Source organism: Eptatretus burgeri, chromosome 16 (genome assembly GCF_056783735.1).
Source record: "Eptatretus burgeri isolate ZD-2024b chromosome 16, Ebu_testis_v1, whole genome shotgun sequence".
In the NCBI taxonomy this organism is placed as follows: Eukaryota; Metazoa; Chordata; class Myxini; order Myxiniformes; family Myxinidae; genus Eptatretus; species Eptatretus burgeri.
Genome location: NC_140976.1, coordinates 42,500,114 through 42,517,855, shown reverse-complemented (window position 1 = coordinate 42,517,855; position 17,742 = coordinate 42,500,114). Strand labels below are relative to the sequence as shown.

Below are 17,742 nucleotides of genomic sequence, written 5' to 3'. Positions count from 1 at the left end.
GGGTTATTCCATGAAGATCTGTATTAAATCTACTTTAATCCAGATGTTCATGCTGATTTTATAGATTGCTGGAAGGATCAATAACTTGACTGACTATGCTGTATTGCATCAAGAAAAATGAAATGAAAATGAAAAATAACTAATGAGCAGCTTTTCAAATGCAGCACAGAAAGCGGCCGCCATAAACGGGAGACAGACAAACACACGGACAGACACCACTGTTCACAATATATGCCATGATACACTTGAAACTGCAAGACAAACATGTGGTGGAGGGGGATGGGGCATCCTCAGCCAAGAATGCTACCCCACAGGCTTGTGGTGCTATGAGAGAAGATGTTGTGGGGCGCTTGTGAGGGAGGCTCAAAACTTTGTTTGCTGTGATAAAGTATGATTATTGAAATATAAATTTTTTTTTTTGTCCAAGCAGTTATTTGATTGTAATTAATTTTCAAGATAAAATAAATTATCATGACAAACGAACATTTGTGCCAACTTGTGTAAGATTTCTCTGGATAGATGCAAATCACTTGTCATAACATTGAAATTCGGAATTTTACGTGACTGTAGACCATAACAAACTCACTATTGTCTCAACCATCAAAACACTGGCTTGATACACCAGCTGTCTATGATAAGGTCTTTCACAGCTCCTGCCATGAACAATCAAGAAAAACATGACAGCCCAACGATGAAACGTGTAATCCGACAGATTAGTGAAGAAATAGTGCACTTGCCTTTGAGTTATCTTGTCTGGGTGTCAATTCTCATCTTGATTATAACCATTCTGATTGGTGCTTCGCTGACAAGGTGATGCATTAAATAGTGTACCATCCCTCAGTTGGGATGCTAAGCCAAGGACCGGTCAGCAAGCACGTTGCTAATAGGCGTTAAATTGACGTCTTTCAATCACGAGTAACGTTCAAATCCCAAAATTCTTGCCAGAATCCGCTGTGGGGCTCTTCCTTTCCATTTTTCTTTTTTTGTATACAAAGTCGAGACACATAGAGGACCTAGAACATAGAATGGATCAGAACATAACAGAACAAAAGGAGCAGGAAAAGAGAGGTGAGGGGGAACACACCATCCGCAAGGTTGAAGGACAAAATAGTCAGACTTCGACAAATAAGGGATGTTGGGAAGAATGAGCGGTTGGGGAGGACACGTGTGGTGGACAAGACGGAGACAGAAGCAAACTCTCAGGAAGGAAAAACTGGAAATTTGGAAAGATGTGGGTTTGGGGAGGGTTAATAGGGGTAGAAAGATCATGGTTTTGGCTGAGGGGTGATCTGAAATCGTGGTGAGCAGCTGTCTGGACGGAAGAATGAAGACCTGGATGGAAGAATGAGATTGAAGAGAATGTGGAAGTTGGTTCCACAGGACAGAAAAAAGAGGAATGAATGAATGGAGATGAGCAGAAAGCATGGGTTAAATATCAACTAATTGAAAAGCATTGAAGCTAATTAAAAGCGGTCAGCATGGGTTTATTAAAAGTATAATTTTAGGATTCTCACTTTAGCGTTATGTAACACTGTTTTTGCTTCGTCAGTTAATGGAACGTGCGGTTGTTTGATCGAGTATCTCCACTCTCTGGCGTGGGTTTAATTCCCATGGCTGTGTAGTCTCGTTGCCAACCTGCATTTTGCAAGTGTGGTGAGTATGTCCACCACCCTTCAAAGTGAGTTGAAGGAGGCCTTCGCCCTGCAATGGGTGGAAATAAGTTAGTTTGAGGTTTTTGAGTCAGTGTAGCAAAGGCCCCTGTTTGAAAATGTTTCCATTTGCAAAACCCATTTATTCCCATCATAGGTGTGCGATAAGCGGACATTTATTTTGATAAATCAATACACGGGGAAGATTGTGATGTTGCTTTTGAGAGAGAGAGGGGTGAGAGGAGTGAATTGGCGCTGAAGTTGGAAAAAAATGATGATTGATGGGAAGCAAAAATGCATAGCAAACTGGGGTTTTTTATTTTTAGTTCCGAAATGCGACTAAAGACATTACTTGAGAGATGCAATAAAGGTGAATTAAGAGAATGGAGAGAAGAAACGTAACTGTTGGATTTTTTTAGATAAGGTATGAAGGAAAGGTCGAATTGAGAGCAATCTGTTGAAATTGAAAAATGGTGAATTATGATACAGTAATGAGAACCACACGTGTGAAAGAGGAAGATGAAGCATTATAAGAGACTGTTTTTATTATTATTATTTATTCATTTATTTATTTATTTTGAAAGAGATTGCAAAAGATTATGTAAAGGAAAAGTTGAAGAAAAGATCGTGAGATGAATGGTGAATTTGGATCGGCAAGCACAGAGGGTAGAAACAGATCCAGCAGAAACACGTGGATATGGTGTATCGTTAAAAGTGAATTTATTTATTTATTTATTCATAAGGATTATGTAAGATTTGGAAAAGGAAAGGTTGAAGTAAAATCATGGAGGTGTATGGTGAATTTGGATTGGTAAACGCAGAGTGAAGCTGATGGTTAGATGAAAAAAGTACCATGAAGAGGGTAGAGAGAGACACATGGTTTCGGGAGGTGACTAGTTGGAAAGCATACAAGGAAAATTATTATTTAAAAATCATATTACACATATCTATTCCACACAAAAATATGACACCAAAATTGTGGCCTTTGTAGTAGTAGTCGTAGTAGTAGTCCTGATAGTAACTTTAATAATACTTTTGCATTGTGTGACCATAATCTCGACCCAGCTAGAAACTGTCATCTCGGTGTTTCACAGGCAGCGTGATTCATCAATGTCCCTCTGATGGACGTTAAACGGTCGACCCGTCTTCCGGCATTACTTGGTGGATGTTCAAGATCCCATGGTATCCTTCCCGAAGAGTGGGTGAGTGTTCGCCGGCACCCTGCCCAAATTCCAAATTGCTGCACTAAATAGTTGGGGGGAATTGCATTAGTGGCACAGCCACGCTCACTGCAATGTTTTTTTTTAAATCCAGGACAGCTGCCATAGAGGTCATTGAAAAAATGGAACCAACCCCAGTTTTACAGTTTAGGGTATATGGATGTTAAAAAAACATATTGGTTTCAATAATGTAGCAAAAATAAATGTAACATTACACAAGTCTGAAGACGACGATGGTTCACGAGCGGTATTTGACGATGTAGATTGTTTCAGAAGTCAAGGATGAGACAATGTGATAATGTTTGACCAAGTTATAAAAATGATCAACATCATTATGATGACAGGTAATTAGCTACAAAATTTCGAAAACCCGGTTTCGTTCAACAACCTTCAAAATTTGACCTTTGCATAACATTTAAAGGTCACAAAACAATATTGTGGAAGTTAAAATAAGGAAACAGGATACGTGCTATAGCTTATTGGAGTTAGTTCGTCGAAGAAGGGAGAAAACCCGGTTCGATTCGCACAACTTTGAAAATTTGACCTTTGTGAACTTTAAAGGTCAAGGATTATGACCTTTGGTGCAAAACTTCCTCTGGAACATTCCAGGAACAATATAACGTCATATAGGCTATATGGCATTTCGTACTCCTCGGATTATCCATACTTTGATGAAATCAGCGTAAAAACAAATTTGAAGGGGGCGCCACGGGCAAGGTGTGCGAGATAGAGCAAAATGATTTCAAGACTTTAGGTGGGGAATGACCTCAAGATTATGCATAAAAATATTGTCATCCTAGTTCTCAAAGTTTCGGCGGTCGTATGATTTTTATGTCAAAATTAGCAATTTTCTAAGTTTGTGACCTTGTGACCTTATGCAGGACACCTATGCAGGTGCCATTGGGCTAACCAAATACCAAAACCCCAGCCAGATTTGACAAACCTCTCAGAGAAGATAATTTTTTACATCAAAATTTCCAATTTTCTAAGTTCGTGACCTTGTGACCTTGACCTTGGGACGAAAATGAAAAATCGAGCTCCGTGGGGCTATGCAGGTGCCATTGGGCTAACCAAATACCGAAACCCCTGCCAGATTTGACAAACCCCCTAGGAGAAGATGCAAATTGAAATCGGCTACCCCCTAAAAACACGTTCTTTGGGCGTGGCTCCGCCCATAATGGGCGCACCACGCCCATTCTCAGGAAAACACAACTAGATCATGATATAAACCTCCAACCAAAATTTTATCAGGATCGGATCAAAACCCACGGAGCTATGCTCGGGACAGACAGACAGACAGACAGACAAGCCGGTAGGTGGACATGGGTAGTCGACTACCCAATATAACCTGACGTGATGGGCCTGTTCGATGGGGAATGACCTGAGGATTAAGCACAAGAAAATTCATGATTCTTGCTTCAAGGGTTAATGCTGCAGATTGTTTTTTCGTTAAAATACCCCCACATTTAGAGGTTTTTTGGCCGTTGCTAGGCAACGGAGGGGTCCATAGCAACGGTTCTTTCTCACACATAACTTGGACATACCATGAACCTACCATACCAGTTTCATGTATACCTGACTCAGAGTCACTGAGATATAATGAACTTCGTTTTTTAATTGTTTTCGACCAGGGTTCATTCAAAGTCTATCTTCTCCGACAGTTTTCATAGGATCCGGCTGGAAATTTTTGAAAATAGGGCTGAATGTACTGCCCACAGTCGCTCGTGGCCTGATTTTTGATTTTCGAAAAAATAAATTTTTTATGATTTTTCTAAAATTTCAAAGTCCCGTTGCTAGGCAACGGTGGTGTCCATAGCAACGGTTCTCATTTTCACACAACTCGGTCATGGTATGAACCTACCAACCAAGTTTCATCGAAATCGCCATTGTATTAACTGAAATCGCCATTTTAAATACTGAGAATAAGGGTCGAACAAATCTCAATTTTTTTTTTCGACTGGATCGACTACCCAACAGACAGACAGACAGACAGACACGCACACAACAATAACGAATATAGTGGTCACTTATATTTTTCGTGAAAATATTTTTTTGTGAACCAATAATGACCCAACACAACATACAGTAGTTGTTGTAGTCATAATGGTATCGGCAATCTCTCAGGAAAAATTATTTGATCATATTATTTTCCATATTAAGGTCAACGACAACAATGGCAAAAACCTAAACTTTCACGAAATTAATGGGCTCTTTAGATTGAAAAATCCTACTGTTTTATTGGTCAACAAAGAAAATATAATCGTTCTTCAAATAAGTATTCAGATATTATCCTCACCATGAGGAGAGCAAAAAAAAAACACCCAGAGGGTGTCGTAGGACGCACTCCATACATGTACATCCCTAAAGCAGCAAATTGACATCAAAACCCAAGAAAACAAGAAACAAAACCAAATTCAACAAGGAGTTGATATTCCATCTCCCCTGCCTTTTGGGTGGTATGAGGAATTGATCTGTGTCATATGAAAGGTAATTCTTAAAACGTTTTTTAAAATATCATTTACACAAGCCAAGTTACTGAGATGGTTGCCATGGCAACATATTTCAGCCAATTACAGTCGTGATCTAATGAGGTTCAGATAATGTCACGAGGAATACATATCTGCGATATTAAAGGTAAATGTTCAACGGTTTTTGAAATATCGCGTACACAAAAGTACATGGACAGATGGTCGGTCAGACGGAGCTCATTTAAATGTCACCGTCCCCGACCTTGTCGGAGGGACGCGAAACAAAAGCTACAAATGAGAAATATCTACAATGTCAATGGCAATGTTAAACAAAGATGCGTACAAGCTCTTTTATTAAAAATTTTCAGTTAAAACATTTTGACACTTCCTCATATGTAAGATATGCAAGAAACAAAGACATGGGAAATAATTTTGATGACTACATTGTTTTGTTTTGTTTTAATTGTTTTATTTTTTTTACAAAAGGTTCAAAAAAAAAAACAAGCAGAAGAAAGAAGAGTGATTTAAAAAAAAAAAAGAAAAAAAAAAAAGAGACTATGTAAGACTATGCCGGTTAACAACCTAGTTTTCCATTAGAGTAAAAGCAACTACATCATACCGAAATATCTACACAGTGGTGTCCATCTGTCCTCCTTCCTCATCCTTCTTCACCATCCCCACCTCCACCTACCTGAACCCTCCCGCTCAAACAAAAACGAGTCTGTTGTTTTGAAATAAACGCGTCATGAGAAACCGCAAAGTCGGTTTCGGGTTTCTTTCACATAACACATTACACAAGGTCGTTACAAATGAAGTAGCATTCACAGTTTTCTCTAAATAGGACGAGGCAGCTGTTTCAACAAACTCGTCGCATTGTCCTACTCGAGCTGATGTGTCGCACAAATAGATCTGAACAAGACCTCAGGAAACGCGATACAGCCAAAAATGATCAATTGTTAAACTCCACTTGAACAAGCTTATCGCCGTGGGCACACGAACTGGTACACAAGTCGTTGTGAAATCCTCGGCTTTCGAATGATCCCTTTCTTGTAGTATTGCCGAATGGAACGACTGAGCTTGTCGTAGTTCATCGCTGGCCGGTTCTTGCGCTCACCCCACAGTCGAGCAACCTGTGCCGAATCTTCGATCTTGAAGATTCCTGGGTGAGAAGGAGTTCCAAAAAGTAAGGATTAACCATATCTTGCTGAAAAAAAATATGCAAATCCAAACTTGGCTTTTAAATAAGAAAAAAGTGCATTTCATAGAAATCACAAATGAACAGTGTATATCTCATTTGGATTTATATCTGGTGCAACGGTATCACATGGGAAGATTCGACACTATCATCCTGGTGCTTTGCAATGAGGACGCCATCATTTGGAAGGGACATTAAGCCGGATACCCTGTCTTGGCACTCAGTGCATGCTCAAGGTCCCGTTGTCATTTCCGTGGTCAATGGGCCACTCACTGTACGTCAGTGCTCAAGTCAAATTCTAAATTGCTTTCTTTACCAAGGGATGGATTCCTAGCCATGCCACGTCAGTGCATTCATTAATTTGGGTGCAGCACATGGCAGCCTTGGCTGGCAGGATGGCCTAGAGGTAAACACACTTGCTTCTGAGGTGTGTAACCTGGGTTCTGAATCTCAGCGGAGCTTTAAGCTGTTATCCTAGAGTGTCACAGGCAGGGCGATGAGGCATCAATGATTCAATGTGTGTCCCACCCTTCGGATAAACATTAAACTGGGTGTCCCATTTGCCGGCGTTAAATGGTTAAACATTAAACCTCCCACGGTGTCCTTTGCGAAGAGCAGGTGAGCTATTGCCAGTACCCTGGCCAAATTCCAAATTCCTGTCCTGACTTCTTGTGTCAGAGTGACAACCCATCCATTGTAACCCTAGCCAAGAAACTGCTTCAGCAGAGCCGACACTCTGTATGTAGAGCAAGGTGGATGATGATGATGATGATGATGATGACGATGATTTGCGTCATTGCTAGGAGTGTAGCTTCTTCTTCCATGTGCAACACATGTCTGCAAGTAGTATCATTTGCTGGGGTCGTAGCTGTGCTGCTCATACAGTGACCCCCACATACCCCCTTCAGGTTACAGCAGGAATTTGTAATTTGTTGAAGGCGCTGGTGATAGCTCACCGACTCTTCACGAAGGACACCATTGTATCCTTAACATCCACCAACTAATGCTGGCAGACGGGACACCCATTTAAACATCCATCTGAGGGACGGCACGTACGTTGATGAATCGCCCTACCTGCAAAATACCAGGATGACAATTTATTGCTGGGTGGGGATTCAAACCCAGGCTAGAGGAGCTGTGCTACTGATACAGACCCCCCCCTGTAGGTCAGAATAATAATTTGTCATTCGTTCTGGGTGCTTGAGATAACTCCCACCTCTTCATGAAAGATAACACAAGATCCTCAATCAGTTCTGGCGATCAGATCCTCCAGGTTAATGTCTACCCCCACACTCTGGCAGCATCAGTCTGTTTGTACCTGGGTGTACCTTCCCTCCAACCCCCAAGCCAACTTTAAAATATAAACTTGCATCTGCCCTGGGATTATCCAATTGATGAATGTTTCACGAGATGGATTGAAATTATTTGATGACTCGCCGAGTATCACATTATTATCATTAACCAGAAGTCATTTTGATGTTTACCTTTTTCTTGATTGAGCCAACGAATCAAGTGACTGTACATGTCTGGGCTTAACAACAGCTCTTTGAGAAACTGCCATAGATGTATGGGCTGAGAGGCAGGATAGGTCTTTCCCTGGCAGACGGTTTGAGGATCACAATAACTCCCTGAAGATCACATCACAAGCATATCAGCAAGGATCAGTCAAGTCGCTTTATTGTTACAGTTTAATGTCCATTTTCCACTATAAGAACATTGCATAGGATAGCAAAACAAACAACCTGCACTACAGGTGGTTATGAAATTGTTGATTGTAAAACATTCAACAAAAGCAAAATACTTACCTGAAGTTCAAGGCAATATACCTGTACGTTTAGATAAAGTGTGCAAGTGCCGCTCTTTCTTTGTTTTTACAATCCCTGACTTTCTCTGTTTTTCATTGTCCTAATTTTAAGATGTTAATGAAAGCAGGTGAAACAACTGCCATAAAATAAAAGGTGTGTCTCTTTATTTCCCTTTCAAGCAGGTAACACTGTGTGTTTCTCGCCATTTTGTCTGACTGTCTCAAAATGTTATTCGTTTTCCAATTTTTGCTGCTGTCAAGCTGCATTCGCAGGTAGCCAACGATGCTGGACCAACTCGAACGAGACCCCTTACGAGATGGCCCGATAATAATCAGCCAGGTAATTTCCGGTTCTGTTGGCTACCTGGATTGCCATCTCTCTATGTGGTGCTGCTCTGTCTGACACTGATGTCCTGCTGTGTGTATTTACCTTTCAGGGACGAGACGTGTCTGGACAAGCTCAGGTGCAAGACTGTTGGTTACAGTAATAGAGAGTTACAATCACACATTATTGCATCATTGTTATTGACAAAACTGTTAAAGTACTTTATATAATCCAAGTCTCAAAAATTCAAAGAAATAACGGTTTCTTTTGTAATGCTTAAGTCTACCTGACTGTGACTACATTTGTACTTGAAAAATTTTGGAATACACAGCAGAGCATAACTTGCAATTCAAATGTTTGGAAGGAAGAATTTGTGTTCGAAATGACGATCTGCATCCATTAATAAGACATTTTTATTTATTTATCAGACTTGGTGGCTTAATGATTAAAATGTCTGGGAGGTCAACAGTTCCAACCTGACCCCATCCGAGTCATACCAAATACTTTTTTTTAAATGGTACGTGCTGCTTCCTTGCTTGACGCTCAGCATTTAAAAGGATAGAGAGCGGACAAACAATCATATGTTGGTAATGGTTTTGTAGGCTGATGGGTCGAATGGCTTTCTCCTCTGTTGAAGTTCCTTGGAAGGGAACTCGTATTTACCTCCGCCACCAAAAGTGGACGGAAGTTATGTTTTCACCCCTGTCTGTTTGTCTGAGCATGATATCTCAAAAGTTGTGGATGGATTTGGACAAAATTTGGTGGACAGTTTGGGTATGTGTCAAGCATGAATTGATTGGATTTAGGTGAAGATCCGGCTCTGGAAACGAGAATTTCTTAAGGGATTTATTCACCATTGAGAGATAGGGCCATATATATATATATATATATATATATATATATATATATATATATATATATATATATATATATATATATATATATATGTATATATATATATTTTAGCACAATATCTCAAAAGTTGAACATGGATTTGGCCGAAACTTGGTGGGCAGGTTGGGGATGTAACAAGGAAGAATTGATTCGATTTTGGTGAAGATCGGAATCTGGATCCAATAATTTATAAGTGATTTTTCACCATTGAGATGACAGGGTGAAAACGATATATCACACGATATGTGAAAATGTTATGGGCGGATTCGGACGACACTTGGTGGATGAGTTGGTTCGGCGACAAGAACAAGCCAATTCGATTTTGGTTCAGGTCTGTGGGGGAAAAATTTATATTAATGTATTTTAAATTGTAACAAATGGAGTTTCAGAAATGTAACTTTTATGCTGCAAATTGAATTGGCTGTCATTTCTGGCCAAAAGACTTTTGCCCTAAATGATAAGAAATGTGTTGTTCTGGAGCAGAGTGACCGAGCTGATAAATGAACCTTTGCTTAGAAAATGTACGAAGTGGCTTTATGTCTAAAAGACACGTCTACAGTCTGGGTGAATATCCCCCAACCTCTCTCTCATGGAAGTATAAAATGTTTTGAAAGGCACATTTTCTTAGTACGAGCACGTGAGGAAGTATAGTTTCTCAGTGGCTCGTACTCCTTGGAACTGACCAAGTACCAAGTTAGAATAAAACTCTCTGATGTAATGTAGAAGTGAATTGAATCGGGTTGGTCTAACTGTTAACTAAAGTAAGAATAATATTGCAAACAAATGGGGATTTTTAAGTTCATTGTACAAGGGTGAGAAGTGTATGGTGTATAATTAGGAAATAAATTGTTTCACAAGGAAGGACTTGCGTGGACATCAGTTTTATCAGTGTCGATAGGGTTTTTTGTAGGATTTTATAATCAAATCGGACAAGCGTTAAACTCTGTTTGAAGTCAAATAGGATTCCACAATCGGCCAGTTAGAATCCTTCAGGAGGACAACGATCACAACAAGGTGGGTTAAAAAAATCCATATCAGTTGGCGCCGAGACTCGGATTCGAACCGACGTTGCTGCGGTGCTCGTGACCGGAGGTGCTTAATCTGCTGGAGGCAGTGCCTGGAGGAACGACAAGTGCTTGAGCGAAGGTAAGGGAGAGCGCTCTCAGCAGGTAACGCATTTCGAACAAAGAAAAGTTCATTGTCAGATAATTTTATTGAGAGAAAGAAGAGGATCCGGCGGAAGGAGTCCGTTTTAAAGTAAACGATAAGTACTGTAGTTGTTTTAGAAAAGTGCTGGAGAAGAAGAGGAGTCAGATGACAAGAAGAGGCTCGTTAAGGAGTCAGATGCGTAATTAAATAGGCATGATGAAGCGACATGCCACATGTTTGCATTGATACGGACCGGCTGTGAGAGAGATGAGAGAGATGGCCGAGGACACGGCTGAGACGCCGAGATAGGGTTAAATAGATAAACATTGTAAGTTACCTGTTTGTAAGAGTTTTAAGAGTTACTTTTTGTTCATTGAACTCACTGGAAGTTTGTTGGCAGTGAGGTTGTTATATTATATTGTGTGGAGGTTTTACAGATTTGTAAATGCAATGATTTGCACGAAACGTTTTGTAGAGTGCAAGAGATGATCAACCAGCTGGGAGCATGGTGGGTGATTTGTTCCTGAGAGTAAAAAAAAATGATACTTGTGCGATTCCAATATTCACTGCAATGAAACGTGTTATGTTGGGATTTTGACGATATTTTAACTCGTGCTGAGTTGAGCTGTGGGTCTGTTTGAAATGACATGTTATACATTCTTTGCGTTGTATTTCCACGCGAAGGTCGCAAACTACACTGTGTGAGACCCCCTCCACTCGATCTGTGGGGGGTGGCCTATCTTTACACTGAGTCTTTGTTCGAGCCTTTGCTTTAGGTGTGAAATTCGATTCATATGCAGATTCAAGAGGATGAGATAGAAATGTGATTGGTATTGGGTCACGTGATCACACGTGAGTCTATGAGATGCAATGCTGTTTAGTGTATGTGTTGAAGCCATGACAGAGTAATGCTAAACTGTGGGTTTTGCCTGTCAGAGTTTTTTTCCTTTTTCTTCCCACTGGATGTGGAGAGAACTTCCTGTTCCTTGTTCCTTGGTGTTTGTGGCGCACCCTCTCGACTGAATCTGTTTAAAGTGAAGTCCATTTAGGAAAAAGTGTTGAAGTTTTATTTTACAACCATCGGGATTTTGAATAAATTGTGAAATAACAATTGTGAATGTGGATATACTGTATGTGATTTAAATGTAGAAACGTGATTTGGAATGATTTTAATGATTTGATGATGTTTAGCACGTGGGGCAATTCACAGATAATAGATGATTCCCTCGGATGGACGTTGAAATATTGTTTTATTCGTCTGCGAATGTTGAGGTTACCTGAACTTGTGCTGGGAAGGCAATGGCAAACAACCCAGTGTAACCATTTGATCGATTCAGTCAAGGTAAATTCATGATTTAATTGGATAGATGCTGAAGATTAAATTTTTCATTTATGGATTTTAAAAGGAAATATTTTGTTTTGACCAAAAAGTTGTTTAAGAGAGTTTGGATGTTTATTAGTCTGAAGTTTAAGATGCTTTTCCAAGACTGGGATAAAGATTGTGGAGGGTGAAGCTGCATGTGTAGACAGAGTGTTTCAGCTGCAATTTAAACGATATTCGCCTGATAACAGATTTGACAAGTGATTTGACAATTTTTGAACAACTGTTTAAAATGATTTATTTGTTTTGATAAAGGAAAATGGATTCGTCATTGAGAAGGTCGGAGGAAGTGATAGATGGTTTGTGTATGTGAGTTGGAAAAATGGAAGCATGTTTGCTGTTTTGGTGAGAGAGAAGTGGACAGATGGAGAAATGTCAGAGATTTAAAATGTCGATGGAAATAGCAAATGAGATGGATGTTTTGAGTATACGTACAACTGGGATTTCTGTATATTTTAGCAATGTGTTTTGGGAAATAACAAGGAAAGGGATTAAAATATTGATATGACATATAATGCAAGTTAAATGCTTCCATAACAATCTTTGTTAGTCTTGTAGAACTACATGTGCCTATGACGTTTATTGATTGGTGTTTAATTGATGCTTTGTTTGTTTCGGAGTGTCGAAAGCAGTCTTTGAAGCAATGTACGATTTCATCTAAATGAAGCTTCCACACAAAGATTGGACGATGGGAGAACCCAGATTTTGGTGATTGAGCATTCAACACATGATTGTCCCTCCCCTTCCTGAGGAGATAAGATGGAGCAATGTGGGAAAAGAAAGAAAAAACCCACTGAGGAGAAGGTTGAGCAAAGTCTTAACGTCGGCGTTGTGTGGTGCCTGCATGGAGGAATGTTCTCAGCCACACTCTCGATTGCCGCTCTGCAAATACATCATGAACTTGCTGTGGTCACTTCAATGTACGACAGGCCTGGAGTTCCACACTGCGCTCCTTCAACCCAGTGTCCGGCCCAAACTTGTACTTGCCCACATCTACCTTCTCCTCAGCTCAAGGAGTGCTTCGATTGTGTTTCCCGTTGGGTGCCGCTCTATCCACACCCTGACCTGTTTATCTTCTGACTTTGGGTAGCATGTTTCAATGTGTGACACATGCTGATGAACAGGCCATATATTAAATGGAAACTCACTCATTTTCTGATATGAGCACACGCTGCCATTGTTGATTGAACTTGAATAATGGAAATCTTTTCTCCTTCAGGAATGGGACATGGTAATCATGTGTAAGAAAAATTATTCAAATTTTCCTTAAAAAAAAAAACGGGGGAGTGTGGGGGAAAAATTTATATTAATGTATTTTAAATTGTAACAAATGGAGTTTCAGAAATGTAACTTTTATGCTGCAAATTGAATTGGCTGTCATTTCTGGCCAAAAGACTTTTGCCCTAAATGATAAGAAATGTGTTGTTCTGGAGCAGAGTGACCGAGCTGATAAATGAACCTTTGCTTAGAAAATGTACGAAGTGGCTTTATGTCTAAAGGACACGTCTACAGTCTGGGTGAATATCCCCCAACCTCTCTCTCATGGAAGTATAAAATGTTTTGAAAGGCACATTTTCTTAGTACGAGCACGTGAGGAAGTATAGTTTCTCAGTGGCTTGTACTCCTTGGAACTGACCAAGTACCAAGTTAGAATAAAACTCTGATGTAATGTAGAAGTGAATTGAATCGGGTTGGTCTAACTGTTAACTAAAGTAAGAATAATATTGCAAACAAATGGGGATTTTTTAAGTTCATTGTACAAGGGTGAGAAGTGTATGGTGTATAATTAGGAAATAAATTGTTTCACAAGGAAGGACTTGTGTGGACATCAGTTTTATCAGTGTCGATAGGGTTTTTTTGTTGGATTTTATAATCAAATCGGACAAACGGTAAACTCTGTCTGAAGTCAAATAGGATTCCACAATCGGCCAGTTAAAATCCTTCAGGAGGACAACGATCACAACAAGGTGGGTTTAAAAAATCCACATCAGGTCCGAATCCAGATACAGCCCATCAGTGGTATACAAAACGTAAACTAATCAGCAAAAAAAGTGTTGTAGTGAAATGTTTGTAGATCTATACACAGTAATGCTCTTTTATATATTTTTTTCTCTTCCCACTACATTTCAAAGTTGGTGGTTGGTTGGGGGGGGGGGTTGGAGGGGGTCTCTACTACTCGAATGTCCTGGGGGCTGTTAAACTTAAATCCGGCTCTGCATGCATCCTTACATTTTGTGCCATGAGAGATATAATGGTATACTCCATTCCGATTTATCAGCTAAAATAATTGACCTGTTCTCCAGATCTCCATCTGAGCATGGACGGTTGGACCACTGCTGCCGATAGCCATCTCGCAAAATTGTTCCTCAGACAGAGAACTTAGAGCTCGTCCATCAAGCCCAGCAAATGCCTGGCCCAGTGGAGGCAAATGATACTGGTGCTCGGTCCAAAATATCCACTTGGATGCATCTCTGGTGTCCCAACTTAGAGGATCTGATGGAATGTGTATTACAAGTCAGTGATATACACATTCATAGTTCTTGTTCGAATGTATGCTAATAATAGATGTTAGAATGTTGGGAAATCGATATCCATATGTAATGATCTTGACAAACATTGCAATCATAACAAGAAAAAGAGCAATCAGAGATTGCAGACCCTTGCCGGGTCTTCTTTTGAGTGGTGTATCTTTATGTGTTTTAGGGTAAATCCAATATGGCTATCAAACCATGTGACCTATGATGTCACATGTGTGAATATTTTGTCCCTCATGGACAGGCGGTCATGTTTGTAAAGTTTCACCTTGATCTGTTCAGCCATTTCAGAGAAGATTTTTGAATGTTTAAAAAATATATATACTAGTGCGGGCCCCGTAGGTGCGTGCCAGTATGTGCAGCTTCGTTCCTTCGCTCTCGTAAACGACGACTGGATTGGGGCATTGTTTCAATTAGATCGGACCAACCGTATCATAAATGGCCATAACTTGGGAAACACCTGGGAAACATACTCAGGTCCCCAGCGTCAATTGTGATGTCATATCAAACGAAGAAGAAGAATTGTGATGCCCCTCTCTCTCGCCCCCTCTCTCATCCCCTCTCTCCCCCTAGTCTCGCCCCTCCTCTCTCCTCCCTCCTCTCTCGCCCCTCTCTCTCGCCGCCACTCTCATCCCCCCTCTCACACACCCTCTCCCGCCCCCTCTCTAGAATTGTGACGCCCCCTCTCTCTCGTCCTCTCTCTCTCTCGCCCCCCCCCCAAACCTTGGGATTAATTAATAATTTGAACAATTAATTCAAACCTTTGGAAAAAACAGCTTTCAAACCTTGGGAAACACTTGGGAAGCAGCTGAAATGGATGAAGAAGAACGATATCAAACCTTGAAAAGGCACATAATCAGGTCCCAGCGTCAATTGTGACATCATATCAAAAAAAAAAGGGGAAGCATTGTGACATCATTCGTGATGTCATAGCACCGTGTCCTGTCATTGGTTGACAGATAAATGGCCGTAACTTGGGAACTGCTTATCCGATTAATATCAAACCTTGAAAAGGCACATCCACGGGTCCCCAGAAATATTCCTGGCAAGTTTCAATCAGATCGGACCGGCGGTTGTCGAGAAACGGCAGTCACAGACAGACAGACACACACACACAGATTGCTGGAATTATAGATAGATATATATGGCTGCCGAATCATGTGACCGATGAAGTCATCAAAAAAATTTTGTGGAACATTTTATCCCAAGATGACTCAAAAATTTTCATGCTGATTGGATGTAGCGTTCTCCATCTGCAATTATGACATCATAACAAAGGCACCTATGAAGGCATAAAATATCACTGTCATTCCTCATTAGGAGAACTTGCTTTGTGCCAAGTTTCAATTTTTTCCTTGGTTCCGTTTCAGAGATACAGAGGTCCTAATTTTTTTTCCCCATTTTTCCAACATAGCTGCCACCGCACGTGACGTATGACGTCATAATTATCAGAACATTCTGCATAAGTAGTTACACCAATGGTGAAAATTTCGTCTCAATCCGACAAGCAGTTGCAGAGTAAAATAGGAAAGTTCTGTGCGGACAAACAGACAAACAGGCAAACAAACAAACGGACCCGAATGCAATACCCTCTCCTTTGGCGAGGGTAATAATGCTGTGATGGGTAACAGTGCTTATTACTGTTTGTAAGTGTTACCATCTCACCTGGAGAGATATTCAGCAGATTGCAGGCCGTTTCAATGTCCTTGAGAACCTCTTGCAGAACCATTGAGTGAACCTTATCCATCAGGTAGCGCTCATGAAACACAAACCCATCACCTGGTGGCCTGGTTTCCACTGCACCTGCGAGTGCGTCTTGGTGAACCGTTCCACTAGAAGCAAGGCTACTGCAGTATGCCGACCGTAGTTCTGCCGTCTTCAGTGCATGGATCATGGAGCTTTCATCAACATTTCCTTCAGAGTGGAATTGAGACCTCCAGTAGGAGAACTCTTGGTGAAGAGCTGCTTCAACTGCCTTTTCATATAAGATTTTACCAGCAAGCAAGGTGTGTGCCTTGTCACCACTATCTTCAACGTGATGTTCGTTTCGTGGGCGTCTCGAGAACTGAACTTGGTTTGATGACTTGGTGATGTCCTCCATGGTGTACGTGAGAGAAGCTCAATGGGAATAGGAGGGAACGGGCTGAGTTAGACCTGATGAACACTGAATTTATGCACTTTCTAGATCTTTGTCTCCTCAAGCCGTCTGACTTGACTCGTCTTTGCTCTTGAGCTGCAACTATGGTTTTGTCCATTGAAAATGGAGGTCTGTCACGGTATAAATGCTTTTTATTTGCCGGTGAACCCTATACTGTGCTCACTTTAGAATGTCATTTGTGTTTGCTCTGTTGGTCGTCAACAATATACAATATAGAGTACTTCGTATCCAATTATGTTTCTACCGTTGAATAGTCTTTCGTTGAGAGAGTGAAACAAAGTTATCTCGAAAAAGAATGGACAGTATCCAGGGAGACAAAGGCATTTTCGAGAAGGTTGGTGTTCTCCCTCCCTTGGTGTTTTCATTAAATGTTTTATTTGAACGAAATCGGATTAACCCCTCCGAAGTCGTTCTCAATCTCATGGAACGATGCTCCGGCAGAACGCTCTGTGCCAGCTTTTTGAAGTCATTTGGGTTAAAGTACAAAGCACTACCAGGAGGTGGGGATTGCTGGGTTTTAAGAGCTAAAACATAGAGTGAGCTGTAAGAATGTCAGAGTCTGCACTTGAAGCAATTGTTAATAACAAGTCATGCCTCAAAGTACATAGTTCGTACATACTATACATATATTTATGTATGTATAGAGATACACACATTTATTGATTACCTTCGCATTCTGCGAAACGTTATGTATTGGTCGCTGTGTATTTATTTATTTATTTATTTGTGAATGTGTGTGTGTGTGTGTGTGTGTGTGTTTGTTTGTTATTCGCATAACTCAGAAAGTATTAAACCAAATCGCTTGAAATTTGGTGGGATGATGGGTTATTATTTTGTTATGACATCATAACAAAGGCACCTATGAAGGCATAAAATATCACTGTCATTCCTCATTAGGAGAACTTGCTTTGTGCCAAGTTTCAATTTTTTCCTTGGTTCGGTTTCAGAGATACAGAGGTCCTAAT

The 17,742-nt window shown here is 40.5% G+C and overlaps 1 protein-coding gene and 1 long non-coding RNA gene across 3 annotated transcripts in view; one reads left to right on the top strand and one right to left on the bottom strand.

Annotated features, from left to right (window-relative positions):
- The window catches only part of LOC147010958 (uncharacterized), a 40,983-nt gene extending 31,442 nt beyond the window's left edge, over positions 1-9,541 (top strand). The window contains exons 1-4 of one of the 2 annotated variants that reach the window (XR_015052527.1): positions 1,562-1,653; positions 2,744-2,851; positions 8,598-8,676; positions 8,774-9,541. This is a non-coding gene — a long non-coding RNA (uncharacterized LOC147010958). Of the gene's footprint in view, positions 1-1,561; positions 1,654-2,743; positions 2,852-8,597; positions 8,677-8,773 lie in introns of those variants that run through there. The other variant, XR_015052528.1, reaches the window with a different exon arrangement.
- On the bottom strand, positions 3,526-17,192 carry SPDEF (SAM pointed domain containing ETS transcription factor). The gene is made up of 5 exons (XM_085860352.1): positions 16,285-17,192; positions 14,378-14,578; positions 8,767-8,808; positions 8,017-8,160; positions 3,526-6,496 (listed from the first exon to the last, which is right to left on the bottom strand). Exons 1-5 carry the CDS (start codon positions 16,718-16,720, stop codon positions 6,315-6,317), a joined length of 1,005 nt encoding a protein of 334 aa, XP_085716478.1. The 5' UTR covers positions 16,721-17,192; the 3' UTR covers positions 3,526-6,314.
- Positions 17,193-17,742: the final 550 nt, after the last annotated feature.